At 50.9% G+C, this 14,847-nt stretch overlaps 1 protein-coding gene and 1 non-coding gene across 2 annotated transcripts; both read right to left on the reverse strand.

The window, feature by feature from the left end:
- Window positions 1-62: 62 nt before the first annotated feature.
- STEHIDRAFT_160858 (uncharacterized protein) lies at window positions 63-1,664 on the reverse strand (the record flags this gene model as incomplete). Its single annotated transcript, XM_007308388.1, has 5 exons — window positions 63-304; window positions 373-879; window positions 943-1,392; window positions 1,442-1,519; window positions 1,583-1,664. The coding sequence occupies 5 exons, from the start codon at window positions 1,662-1,664 to the stop codon at window positions 63-65; spliced, it is 1,359 nt and encodes a 452-aa protein (XP_007308450.1).
- Window positions 1,665-14,333: 12,669 nt separating this feature from the next.
- STEHIDRAFT_t231 lies at window positions 14,334-14,407 on the reverse strand. The gene has a single exon. It is a non-coding gene; the product is annotated as a tRNA-Ile (tRNA).
- Between the last annotated feature and the right edge of the window lie 440 nt (window positions 14,408-14,847).

Raw genomic sequence — 14,847 nt, forward strand, 5'->3', positions numbered from 1 at the left:
ATAGCACAAATACACAGGGGGGAATAATAATATTGCTCACTATGACTACTAACAGGTGACGGCTATGCAGTGTATGCTGGTGGCAACGTTGTTCGTCTATCTGTCTGACTTTCTCCAGATCCCTCAGATGCCCTCGCCACCTTCGAAACATTCGATGGTGACTGGATTTGTATCATCCGAGAGTTACCCGCTTCCCCATTGAACTCTAATCGGATGCCAGCGCCTTGTTGGGTGTTCTGTGGAACTCTCACAGGCGGTCGTGTAGAGTCGGTGAGGGGGAACGGAGTGACCGAGGTAGTCATGACTAGAACAGCATAATACGTTGGCAAGCACTCGCTATAAGGGATGACGAGAAGCACAGGTAAGGCCTACCATTTGGAGGAGACTCAGCACCCTGAAGGAATGCACCGTTGAATTGTTGCCTTCTGGACCTCCGTCTACGTCGCCACAAAAACACTCCGAGCACCAAGAGGACAACGAACGACACAGCACCAATGACGCCCCCCGCGATGACTCCAGATTTATTCCGTTGTTTGTTATCATTCGAGGATGGAGCCATGGACGTCGTAGTCGTGGGTTCGGGAGCACTCGTCGAGGGTGTATCTTCCTTCACCGCTGTGGGCGGAGGAACGAAGACTGTGTCGGATCCTACCAGGACGTAGTCGATGTAGAACGAATTCGCTATCTCCGATGTGATGACCAAGGTGTGGTTTCCCCCGGATGAGAGAGGGACGGAGATATAGTGCCAATTGAATGCGGGAGAGGGATCGCCAATGTCGACAGGCATGGAGACGTTGATCGGGATACTGCCGTCGATTGTAAAAGATGCAGGGGGGTCGGAGCTAGCAATTGCCATACCGTAGACGTCTATGGTTGTTCCTATGCACGTCCAATGTTCGAATCTACTTGTCTAAACGAGGGGATAGCGAATTTAGGACGTACCGATGAAGTTCAGTGTCATCGACGCCCCCACTGCGACTGCACCCGTAACGCTCCCGTTGTAAGTACCGTCTGTTTGAGTGAAGGAGTCGTTGAACGACACCCAAGGAGGTGTAGCGACTGCCCAGTCTCCTGACCACGACAAATACGGGCTGGTGTCGTCGATGAAGATACGAGACGTTGTCGGGTGAGGTATTGTAGAATTCTCGGTAGCCTCGACGATGATATAGTCGAGGAAGAAGTTGGAGAAGAATTCTCCGGTGATCTCGAGGTTGGCTGAATGTGTCGTATCTTCCAGAGATGTCGCATTGAAGACAGAGATGTGGTGCGACGCGACCCGTCGTGATGTTATAATGTTAGAAGAAGCGTCATCGTCGTCGATGGCGAAAGTAGCATTGACGGTCTGTGGGTCGGTACTGCCACCAAGCGTACCAAAAGCAAACATGGCCTTTCCTAGGCAGATTTCAATTCTCAATCAACGACGCGTAGCAGTCGTGCTCACCAGAGAAGCTGAATGTCATGGATGATCCCAAAGTATTTGCCTCAGTTGTCGTAGACATGAACTCTATGTCCACCCCGTCTACGAGAACACGCTAGTGTCACTAGTTGCATTGCACAGCTCACACTCGCGGATTGCACGTACTATTCTTGGTCCAGCTCCCACTTGTAGGCCCATACGATATATTAGGATCCCGGTCGTCTACGATCAGATATGTGACAGACATAAGAGCAATTCTCATCCAGCGAGAGTGTAGCGAGTAGACGGTGTTACTCTTACAGAGGACGGAGATGGTGGTCTTGCAAGAGTGCGGGTGCACCGCTGCGATTTATCTGTGAGACTGTAGATCTTTCGGCGAGCCTTGGTATCCAGGAGCATCCGCGTGGTTGAGAAGTGATCGGTGTGAGCGCCCGTCTAAGCACTGAATGGGAACGGTCAGTGATCCGACTCTGAGAGCAAATCCAAGTCTTACGAACCGTTTGTAGAACTTACATTTGCGTTCGAGTTATAAATATATGAATAGCTTGATTCAATTGCTCCATAGTCTCAGAAAGTAGTGAACACCGGTATTCCGTCGCCTGTTATGCAAGCCATAAACAATCCATGGAAATAACATGCTGGATGCTGGACACAACGACCGTGCGTTCTTCCATACTCCCAAGCGCTACGCTACCATCATGCATGTGAGTGTCGGTCTAGTCGGACTATTCCCATAGGTAACATGATCAAAACATGATACGTGACGGTCGGCCGCCGCTCTATGTTAAACATCAAACTAACGATCCCAGACAGAAATAAAGGATCAAGACACAGACCAAAGGGCAACGCAAGTATAGAGACAGCACCCTGCATCGACTACGTTCGATCGATACCCGGGCGAAAGCTTTTGGGGAGCAGAATGAGAAATATAGGCAGAAGACCCGCGAGGCCATTCCTTTTGCGGTGGACGGGATATATAACACCGATGTTACGATGGTTCAAAGAACAAGAAGGTGGGCGAAACGGATGCATGGCGAATCGTACCCACCTCTCTCCAGTCCCCTTCTAGGACATCCAACTTCGTCCATACGCCATTGTCCCTCTCCGACTCGGACTATAAGCACTTGAGCACTGGCGTGAGGAAATCTCCGTGTTCTTCTCGGGCAGGGCACCATTCGATTCCTGCATTTCGACCGCAAACTCGCAATAACATCCTTCAACCCACTTCCCTCTCACCACTCCCGGATCTGTTCCTTGTGTTGCTCACAAGGCCATCAATCTTGCTAGCAACGATATTTTAGGCTAGCATCTCTGGCTCCTGCACTCATACGAATGGCACTACCGCCTAGGCCCTCGAGTCCCCTCTCTAAATCTTCCTTATCCATCCTCGGTCCTTCAATTGTTATAACCTTCCACTCACCGGCCGACACGCCAGCTCAAGGCAATGAGTGAAGACATCGTGAGCCGCGACAGCTTCGGAAACGCGTATTTTCTCGGATTAGTGAAAGCTGGTATTCAGAGCTATGGAAAGCGCAGGTACGAGATCATGGTATTGAATAAGCAGAGTAAACACACGACAGAGGCAGAACAAGCCGGCGAGATATGAATCCTTCGTGATGGGCCACTACCTGTTGTCAAGTTTGGTCTACCACCTTCTAGGGACAGTGTTGAGTGCTCGTTTGGCGAGACCGTCAAGAGCGCTTTCAATCAACATCGACAAGAAGACCGGCATGACAAGAAATCAGATAGAGATGCAGAGAATACCGAAAATCGTCAAGAATGCGGGAAATGCGTGAAGCAAGACGCGTCGACAATCACATCCGGCGCATGGGCTGACTGTTTTCGAACTCAGGAGAACTCAGCCATCGGGGCAAATTGCTGAGTTTTAATATGACATCGACCCGCTGCCGCATTTCTTAAACTCAGTTCCACAGAGGCTGTTGTCATTGTCTGTCGCGCTCTTTCCTACCAGTCAGACATGGATTCAGGGAATGGAGACGTTTAAAATTCTGCCTCCCCTCTACTTCTTTCTGGCTCTCGAGGTTGACTCACTCGTACGATTAATGTACGCCGCAGTCGAAGTTCGGCATGCTTTCGAAAAGGTGGTTTCTTCGACTTCTTCTTTCCTTTCCGTGATAACGCTGCCATTTAGAGGCATCATGCCCTGCTCATCTCGAGCTCGCCCCGGTTTTGTGCCGTCCACATCCCTCCACATCCCCGCCGTCAAATTCCTGCAATTTCATTTGAAGAGTCGATATTCATTCCCGATTGCGTTGGCAAAGCGACTGCGATCTCTTTCAAAAACCCGCACAGCCTTCATAACAATCTCGTCTTCTATCAAAATTGCCACTATGTAGATCTGACTTACTGCGACCAAGTGAATGGCCTCCAGCATCGATATCGCCGCAGGATGCCGCCGGAGGCGTTGCATACATCCCAATCAGCGCACAGCACCAGCACACCTGCAGTTCTGACATGATCTGTGGCGTAGACGGCGAGGTACGCGACGATGACTGGATGGCCAGCTCTTCGAATCGACGCCATGGAGTGGAGACGAAGATAGGAGAAGGAGCGCCGGCTTCCGGTTGCTTTCCGCATACTCTTGCATTCGCCAATCACCAATTCGGTATCGGTACACTCAACAAACAAACCCTGCTCGAATGTCAAAGTACCTGTATAGCGCTTGAAAGCAGCTGCAGCGATTTTTAGGTTCTCTTGCCCCTCCCCCAGTGAATTCTTACCATCAGCTAGCTATCATTCTGTGCAATGACAGATGAGCGCACACATATCACGTCTTTTATGAGATACCCCAAGGCGAAGTTGAACAAAGTTGTGCTCCATATATATTTCTTCTACATCTCCGTTTAGCTCTCCTATGGAACTCTAACTGGCTCCCTTCGCCCTTCTTTACGACACAGCCTCTAGGGTTGGTTCTTCTGACTTCTTGAAGCTCTTCGAGCGGTCCTTAACGTCACGTTCTCTTACGGTTTGATTACGGTACGCTCGTCGTCAGCGTATAAATAAATCGGCAACGCGACGACCGTCGTGCCTTTCTCAGTGCTTCCTCCCTTTCCCTACCTTTCTGCTGATCTTCATCGCTCGTCGAATCGCCTTTACTGCAATACCTGTCCACTCTCTTTCGAAATATCCATATCAAGTATGAAGTTCTTCTCCGCATTTGTTGCGCTTGCGCTCGTTTGCGTGTCCGGGGTGGTCGCTGCCCCTGTTCCCGCCGGTACGTTTTGCCTTCATCGAGCCACTTGCTCTCAACAACTGAATCAACACTGACCGTACACGTCTCACCCATGCTCTAACCGTCATTCACTTGCGCCCGTTCTTCTCACCGTCGCATCCATTCTATAACGATCCGGGACTCGAACATTCTCGAATGGAATGGGCTGGGCGTCGATATGGTTATGGTCGCGCTTTTGGGGTTGGTCGATTCCTGCAGCTGACGCTATGGTCGTCAAACGGGCTCCAGAGTCTGGGCGGGTCGCTCGACACGGTGGCGTTGACTCCCGTGCGTCTTTCTCTCCTTGGGTTCAGAGTGATCTGTTTTTGTCTAGTTCTTCGGTTGCACTTTGTAACACGTTTGGGGAATTGTGGACATTCTCATTCATCTTCTCAGTGACGCGCTTCCTTTCGCGTTCTTCACTTTCTGCCAGCTATCAATCATCGGCGCATCCTTCGAGGTGCTTGTTCTATGTCCGCACCTCCATTCAGTTATCTCCATCTCTTCCCCTTTTGTTACTTTGAACCAACTTCCATACCCTTCGCCTTCCGCATGCCTTCAAATCATTCTTCGTCAATCATGTCCATTTGTCAAAGCAACTCTCGCATCTTCATCGCTGACACTGTATTGCGTGATTCATCTGGCAGGCGAGGACGGGAGCAGCTCGGACAGAGATTGGTGATCACCACACGCACATTCCATTACCTGGCCACCACAGCTCTCAGGAACTCGATAGTTGCCATCCTGCCCGATAGACAACTCCAAGTTGGTTGCGGCTGTTTGCTCAGTGTGGACATTCCATACGTAGCTGGTGGGAATGTGACAATACGTGTTGTGTCAATGACAACTAGACTTTTGCTTTAACGCGGCTCTCGTGTTCAACATCCTACCGAGCCTCGTCGTCTGTCATAGACGTTGACACGCCTGCGAGGTAAGTATTTTGCGCCACAACGCCACACTGGGTAAGTCTCCCGGCATCTGCCGGTGATTTTCCTCCTCTTTCTTCAGACGTTTGCATCCTCCCAAAAATGCCACACATGCATATGCGTCTGGTCTGCACTGAGATCATTGGTGCAAGGCACTGTAGGCTACCTTGGGTTTGTCATATGCTTTTCACACTGTGATTCTTCGAGCATCATTAGGGCATCCTCTCGCGAGGCAGCTACCTTCCCCAGGCTCTCCCTCGTGCAACTTGAAGCTGGCCTTTTTGCTTTCTCTACTTGGGTGATACACAAGCTGGCCCGCCTACCAGCTTTTGCACGTGCTCTAGTCTGCTCTTCGTCCGAGGATACATTCCAACTCTTACGTTCTCGAGAAAGTGCCGCAAGTGATACCTCCTTTCCGTCAGAGAAAGTCTAATCGTGGTCGATGATCTTCGTCAGTGGTCTCATCAATTTTTGAACGGTATGCATATCGGAGTATCATAATGGTTGTGAGAATGTTCATGTTCTCGATGGCCCAGACGTCAGGCCCTTCCATCTATGGTTGCATGATACACGATGCGATATCATCGATTCGGAAGGCGCTTTATACTTTCCAGTGTGACCCACTTTCTGACGTTCTATCTATTGATTTTTCTGATCAGGGTCTTTACAAGGAGCTTTTGTACACCAGGGGAAAGAGGCATTTCATCATCGTCGTAGGCGTTGTCGGAAGCGTTGGCCTATGCACCCTCGCGCGTAGTAACCCCCGCCGAACGACCAGCAGCCTCCTCTCACTTGTTTTGAGCCTACGCACACGTATCTGAAGTGTAAGTGTCCTCCGCAGATCATCCATCGTAATTCTCGCAATCTTCAGGTGGAAACCTTTAGGGATCACCTCTGATAAGCCTTCCGGAATCTCGCTCATTCCATCGGCGTCCATATCGCGCAAAGCTTAAACTCTCCGAACGACGATCCGAGATGCCCTCCATACATCCATCCATCTTCTCTTCGTCGTATTCATCCCAACTGCTGTCTTTTCACCCATCGTTCTTCTTCGCCACCCATCGCAAATCTTCCTTTTCGTCTCACCCGTGGGTCCACCTACCGGACTATCAACCCATCCGTCCATCTGCCTTACCACTCCCTCTATCTGCTTCCGAAAGTGGCGCGAGATATCAGCACACCTTGCCCTCCTCCCCTGCCAAATGACGAAATGCACAGATGTCGACACGTTCGCAACTTCGTCCAGCCGCAGGCCGATCCGGCCTCGGATCGATGGAGTTTCCTTCCGAGTCCGCAGCCCGGGTTTTCCAAGAGCTCGAATTGAAATGTATGTTATACGAGGCTGTGCGGTGTCAACGCAAAGGATATCGTATTTGTTCCGGCGCTCCGATGCTCAAGCTTTGCAATTTGTCTGGATCTTATCTCGAGCTTCGGCTTGGAACAGATGGAAGGAAGGAAGGTCTGGGTCTTTGTCTGTGGTTCAGAAAGGATGCTTGGACTGTAACGCTTGGACTGTGAAGCTTTGGCTTCGGAAGCACGTCGTTGACTTTGCTCTCCTTCGTATTCTCTGTACAAGCCCGAACTGAAGGGGGTCAGCTCTTCGGATACATTTAATTATTCCAAGCCTTGGAAATAAATCCGTACGACGTGCCAAGGTTCCTGCGTGGCCGTAAAGAGGACATGAACTTGAATTCCTTGGGACTCGATTTATAGCGTGCCTCCTTTCCCGATCACGATAATGAAGCCTGGACTGGCCATCGTATGATAGCTCTCCTGTGACAATTGGCTGTTCTAAGATGCGACGGTGTCGTCGACGATGAACGTGCTTGGACGTGCGATGGTGCTGGAGGCTCGCCTATCGCCAGGAGTGATGTTGCACATCCTCACTCCCGTATAAAATATTCTGATTAGACTACACCAGCAAAGTAGATCATGTTGTCCACGAAAGAGAACAGACTTGACTTTGAATGCGACGAGTCGAATGGCGAACAGCTGAAAAGGCGTCTTCCGAACGCTACCGCCGAAATGCTCCGATTCCGGAATTGTTCCTGGAAGTTCCTGGCCTCTTTGTATGAGCTGCTCGAGGCGACACATGTCGCGAGTGGAAGCCAAATTCCCCGTGGGCGGGGGCCTGTCTTCTGGTGCCGATTGTGTCTGAATCGGAGCCCGAGCAGGCAAATTCTTCCCGGCCAGGGGCAGGAAGGAGCGGGACATGCTATCGCACTTTATATAACGCAGTCGATATAAGCCCGCGGCCGCCAGTCCCTGTGCGCGCTCCGCTCCCACCATTCTTTCCCCCCTCCTTCTGCTCCCAGCACCTCCTCCACACTGTAAGAGACGATGAAGTTCATCTCGACCGTCCTTGCGCTCGTCTTTGCGTTTGCTTCTGTCGCGGTCGCTTCGCCTACGCCCGGTACGTCGCTTTTCGTCTATCATATTTCTGTGATTTTTGCTCTGCACTTCATGATGACGATCCTGATCAAAACTTATTCCTACACATCTTCACCTCCTCCCATCAATAAACGTACTTCAACAATGACTCAACTCCGCTCGATTGACGCCCATCGGAATCCAAACCAACAACGACTTTGTCGACAACCCGACTCCGACCGAATTCGACTTTGTCGACGAATCGAACGGACTAATTGGGGATGGGCATGGACATTTCGGGTTTCGTCTTATACCCAATAGCTAACGCTTTCATCGTCAAGCGGGAGCCAGTGGCTGAGGCTGCTGTTAACGTCGTCGGACGTGAGTACATTCTCCTCCAAGTCTTTACACTGGCTCGCTGTCGCGCCTGCTGCGTTTGAGGCTGCCCTTTCCGTAAATATGGCTGACCGACTCTGGCCCGTTTGTGTTTGTATCGTAGGCTCCGACGGCGGAAACAGTGGCAACCACGACTGGTAGACTTCCGCTACGACCCGCCCACCCATGCTGTCTACCCGCTCGACCATCTCCCATCAAACCCGTCATCACCGTTTTTTTGTCGATCTATCGATTTGTTTGTTCCTGAACTCTTTCTGCTTGCTGTTTGCTGCTGGGACTTGAACGTTGAACAAAGAGGGAGGTGGGAGGTGGGAGGTGGTAGGGTGAGGTAGGGCTGGCTCTGCGGATGGAGGTACGTCTCGTATGTTCGTTTCTGTACATTCTTCACCTAACCGCTCTGTTCTACTGTGTCGGTAGACTGTGTTGGCTGCTGGATCAATGGTGCTGTGTGTGTTTTGCTGTCGACGAGTCGGCGTCTGTATGTTGTGTGTGGTGTGTGCGTGTGTGCCTGGGCATATCCTTATCTCCTTCCTTCTATTCTTCGGGGTTTTCAAGTTCCAGTTTCCAAATACCATTCTCGATTCAACATCCACTCTCTCACTCTCTCACTCTCCTCCCTCTCACCGCTACCGCCGCCAACGCCGTCATCATCGGCCATGTGTGTGCGCGTGTGTGCGTGCGTGTGCTGCCAGCTCTTCCATGGGCGCCACACGAATCTCCGCTGTGAAAACGCACGACGTCATCATCATGTAGCATGAGCAGCAGCATGCCAGCTCAGCGCTCGACCCGAAAGTCGAAACCCTTGTCGAAGCTTCTGGTTCTGAATCCCTGGCCGTCGGCCTGATCATGGATCATGAGTTCCATATGTAGATTAAGTATTGGGCGCGACGCTTTATCCGGTCCGGGTCACGGTATCACGAGCCTGGTTCTTTTCTCAATCGTTCCGATGCTTCGAAAGGTTCTTATTTTCCCCTGAGATCGACTTTGGAAGACTTTGGACGACTTTGCCTTGCCTCGAGGATCGCCCAAGACGGGATGTTTTATGTTCCTGGTCCGCTGCGGTGGCCTTGTATGAGCACTATCTTATCCTCTTGACAGATATGACGCGTTGACGCCTTTGCTGCTGGAAGAGGATGTGGGCGGCGAACGCACATGTCGGATATCTATTTTTGTCCACGACATGCCATGTACGTTCTAAGAAAAAAGGAAAAGAAGAAACGGTGAGGGAGGGAGGGAAAATCCAGACGTGGGATGGGAATTCGAATCCTTTCATCCAGAGTAATACTCCAACTCGAGCTCATGATCACGATCCTGTCCGAGGTTTATCTCCTCTCTGTCTTATTGCAGCTCGCATGATGCGTTTGGGGAGCGAGCTGGGATCATTAGGATGGTACGGATATAGGACAAGGCGTCGAGACGAGGTTGGAGAGCTCTTCCTACATACATTGAATACCCTCCGGGACATTCCAATTTCGGTCACACTCACAGTTAGGGTTACGGCGAGGAAGGCGTCAGTTGAATTGAAATGAGACGGTGTGCGCTGTTAGGCGTCATTTGGATCCCAAATTACATTTCCTCCCATGGTCTTGCCATAAACAGTTCACGGAAAGTATCCAAAGATACGCGTCACGGTTAAGGGTCCGAGTATACAGACGACAGTAGTGTTAATGTTCAAGGGCATATGTATTTATACAGATGGAGGCTGTTGTCTATAAGAATAGGGATGGACATCGTTCCAACCCTCGTCGTTCGCCGTTAACCCATGCACGCGCATGGATTACAACCTTCCATGACCCTACCTTATGATGCTGTTCGACCGTTAAGGTGAAGTCCCGGAGTCATCGTAGCAAGGTGACGTGCTTCGAACTGAAGATGAGGAACGGTGGTGACTCGCCTTGGAGTTCAGAAGAAGGAGACGAGGTGAGTTGACGGAGAAAGAACACGGCGACTCTTCAGAACGTTCGGAGTCAGACGAACGACTCGCCTGACGTGCGTGGACGACTAGGCAGTGAGCTGAATCCGTTAACAGCTACATCCGAGTTCCCAACCTCCTGCGTCCTGAGTATAGAATGTGTGAAGGTGGAACAAGACCTCGAGTGGACGGAGATATTAACAGCCATGCGGTAAAAGTCAGAAAACGAGAAAGCGCATATGGCAGCCTTTCAGTCATCATTGGGACAAGCTGTACAGTAGCTCCACGGCCATAAGGATGCACAACGGATATGTCCCAAAGCAAACGAATGGAGGCCGAGATGAACATGACTCGTTCAAATAAATCTGGTCTCTGGTTTTTCACGGTACGGGGGGGGAGCCAGACATGGACAGTGGCGGGGCCGTACCGGTGTTGGTCGCAATATTCCACCAAGTAATGCTTGAGTAGAACAATAGGTTTGCGAACGAGCCCGGTGGTGCGAGCAGCAAGCTCGAGCACGCCCTCATTCAAAAGGTCAACCTGTCATTGAACCGATTTATAGCGGAAGCCCGGTGTTTTCCGCAACTCCTACCGTGTACAGGACCGGAGACGTGGATCATTGCAGGATCAACAGAGCTGGGACATACTAGTGATATTGGTATATTCCGGAGAGCATATGGCATACTCGTCTCTTCCTGGGGGAAAGATGGACATCATAATAATATTGTTGTTTGTGAGTAACGAGAGAACAGGACAATCTGAAGAAAGCAATTTACGAGTGAGTGGAATATCTGAGAGATCGTATATTAATTCATACCAATAATATGAGGCTCAGGCCTCCCAGAAACACAGTAATACCCATGCACCGAAACCATTTCAACGGCGCCACCGCCACATCCACGCCTCTTCCCCTCCACCACCATCATGTTTCCACTTAATGCGTCAACACAGCCCGGACTTAACTTTCACATTCCCGCTAAAGTTGAGACCCCATACTTAACACCGCTTTAAGCCCCATACTCAACTCCCCACATATCCTCAACTCTCACACCTCTCCTTCCCAACTCTCGACACCACTCGCCATCCCCTTCACCTTCATAATTCGACCCGAGACCCATCTCTTTCCTCCCTCTCAACCACGCACACCAATGTTTCTCCAAGATTCGTACCACCGTCAATCCACCACCAACCCCATCATTGAGGCCGTCAGCTGTCGACCCGTTCGGAGTCGCAGCGTTGGTTCCCGAGCGCAGGAAACGGGGGACAGAGCTGGAGTGAATCTGGAAAGCCGAACGCCCAGATAAAACGCGAAAAATGCTCTCCCAAACCACCTTCCTCCGTTCCTCGTCAAGCACAGACGCGGACCGTCTCTCACCCCTCTTCCTCCCACTCTCGTTCATATCCTCCGCCTCGCCATCCCAGCCGTCCTCCTCCTCGCATGGGCCACTCCATTCCATCCTGAACCCGAGATACCTAACCCCCACCGGCAACTTCTCACTAAGGAACCCATAATCACCCATACTCCACACCCGCTCCGGAACATCGAGCACGACCTTCGTCAGTGCGGGACAGTATTCCCCAATCAACTCCAACGTCGGTGCGAGAGCGGGCGGGTCGACGACGTAGAGGTAGACGGTTTGTAAAAGCGGACCTTGGATGGAGAGGAAGTGGGGGAGGAAAGGGAGGAGGTGTATTTGGGCGGAGAGGACGCGGAGGGAGATGGATGTTAGGTTAGGGTAGGGATGATGGAGCTGGTGCGTTGGGTTATGGAGTGACGAGGACGGTGACGGTGAGGAAGGCGAAGACTGGATGCCCGAGCTAACGTTGGTGGTCGGACTGCATTTATGCCATACAGGCAGCACAGCACAATGCCTCAGCTCGGACGCCGACGCCGATCCCGCCTCAACCTCGTCTCCGTCCGCCATTCCCTTCCCAGCGCCAAAATCGCAGAGCAAGCAGAAATCGACGAACAAATTCCAGCCCCCCATGCCACTCTCGAAAGTCCTCAATTTTCCTTTCCCATTAGCCAGGTACCTCAAAATCCCCCAATACGTCTCTTTGTCCGGCTGAAGCACCCACTCCGAATCTGCTCTCCAGCTCAGTCGTTCCAACGATTTGCTCAGCGAAACTAGTGTGTGGGTTGGGATGTGGAGGGATGGGCATCGGATGGAGGAGTAGGATGAATATTGGGGGTGGATCTGAACGGGGATGGACGTTGGCGTGTCGTCTGATGGGAAAGTCAGTAGATGTGGCGGTGGCGAGACGGAGGCGGAGATGGTCAAAATCTTTAGGTGGGGCAGGAGATTCAGGAGGAGTGGGAGTGGATGTAGTTCGGTGGAGTTTGAATGGGAGTCGGAGAGCGGGAGAACGTCAGGCATGCACAGATCGAGACGGTGGGTCCACCAGCCTAGTGGCGGTGTGGTTGTCGAGGCTGATGTCAGGCTCGGGCTTCGTATTGATGTTGGTGAATTCATCGAGGTCGAGGATGGGCTCCAACTATTATTGTTATTGTGGTGTTGCTGCGACTTGCTTAACGTGTGATAAACAAGGAAGAGATCCCGGAAGCGTCGGAGGTAAATGCAATCGTAGAGGATGGGCAATGCGAGGTCGTGCCATTTATGCGATACGAGAATGATATGCCATTTGGTACTGATGGAGCCCTCGATCCTACGTTGTTCATTGGTCGGGTCTGAGATGGGAGTTTGACCTGGATTACGCAGATCCCGACGCCACAACGTCAAAGCGAAGAGTGGTCAGTCGGGAGGTTCGCGCAAAGTAAAATGACAGGAGGAAGTTGAAAGAAAGAGGTGGGTCACAATGAACTAAAGAAGTGGTGACTTGCAGAGATTTGAAAGACGCACCGGATACAGAGTTATCAAACGGATCTCCCACGTCAACGCTCCATACGTCCGATACGGTGGTTGCGAATTGGAATATTCGGAACCACAATTCGGATGGGAGGTCGTAGGATGCTTGGATGGGGCTAGAAGTAGGGCCAGATTCGGATTCGAATGGACGCTCCCTGTCATTGTTTGACGATGGGGGCGAGAACGAGGGTATGAGGGACATCGATAGGTTCGTCGAGGGTGTCTGTGACATGCTGGTAGTGGTAGTGACTATAGCCATACGTCAGTTGAGAGCTTGCTAAGATTAAGGGCAAATTCTTTGAATGAAGTCACGAACAGGAGATTAGGAGTCGAAGGAATGAGCGTGCAATAGTGTTTAAAGAGTAAGGTGGCTGGTGCGTACGACGTATGTGTTTCGTGAAGGGCGGATGCAACGATCAGGGGTGATATTGAGCTCGAGATCCCTCTCCAAATGTCCTATGAGTAAATGTGTGGAGGCCAGGGTCCAGTCAGACAAGGATTTGGTGTAGACACAGTTCAACTGGTGAACGAGATCGTTTCAGTACGTGGGGTTTGACAATATTAATGTCGCATTGGAGACATATCTTTACCTGATATGAGCCTGTGTTTCTACAATACGCGTTTCATGCCTTTCGAATCCAATGCCATGGTCGCTGCTGTCTTCCTGGTACTGCTGTACAAATAGGGGCCTCGGAAACGCGACCGTCGACGTCAAGTCGACGTGCCAGTGGACGCGCGTCTGACATCGCGTGTTCCGGGACGCGCCGACTCTCGTAATACCCGGCCCGTCCGGCCATTCTTCCTTCTCGTTAACGGTCAGACTTTTAAGTACTGTGCATTCTCTTTTTGTTGTCACTCAGTTGATGAGTGCACGTATTTTAGCGATTTATTCACTTCAACATTTAATGAGTGCATCGTGTTGGAAAGAAGTTTTGGAACACTTCAAAGGCGTTGTCAATTTGGTGGGCTTCTCGATATCCGGAAGTTCTCCAAATAATAGACGGAGAGCAAAATACGTCCCAAGAAAAAACGGGCACGGTGAGTACACTGGCCAGGGGGGATGCTCGAACCAAAGACCATCGCGAACAAAGTTTAAGGAACACCTCAAAGATTTATCGGCTCGGTGGACCTGTCCCTCAACAGTGTCCGGAAGGCCTCAAAAACAATAAACCACGAGTAAAATGTATACCAAAACTAATAGTTCCAGACAACCTGGCCAACGTGGGGATCGAACCCAAGACCTTCGCGTTATTAGCACGACGCTCTAACCAGCTGAGCTAGTCGGCCGATACAAGAGGAACTCATTGCGGGAGATAAAATCCCCCGTCCTTCCCTGTTCTTCCCTTCTAACTCCAAATTTCAAGTTCCCGTCATAGCTCGGCTGATGTTCTCCACAACGCCCTCGGTTACTACTAGAAAGATGTCTTATTTTGAGTTGATTTCATGTGCGTCAAGTTCAAAGCAGCTATAACTACCTACAAATAAGTAGTACTCACTGCTTGCTCACTGGAGTACTGTTAGGTTCAGGTTCAGCGGATTCCAATTCATTCCACTCCTCTTCTGTGGCATCCTGAAGCGATTCGTAGTACACCGCCAGTGTCAATTGCCATTCACCTTTCCCACGATGTTGTAAGCCCAAGATGACGAGATGTCCCTCCCGTAGTTTATCCTTCACGGACGTCACGGTGTTTTCTCCTCCATCAGAACTCTTGGAGATTCCTGAGCCG

The sequence above is a fragment of the Stereum hirsutum genome (assembly GCF_000264905.1).
Source record: "Stereum hirsutum FP-91666 SS1 unplaced genomic scaffold STEHIscaffold_15, whole genome shotgun sequence".
NCBI lineage: Eukaryota > Fungi > Basidiomycota > Agaricomycetes > Russulales > Stereaceae > Stereum > Stereum hirsutum.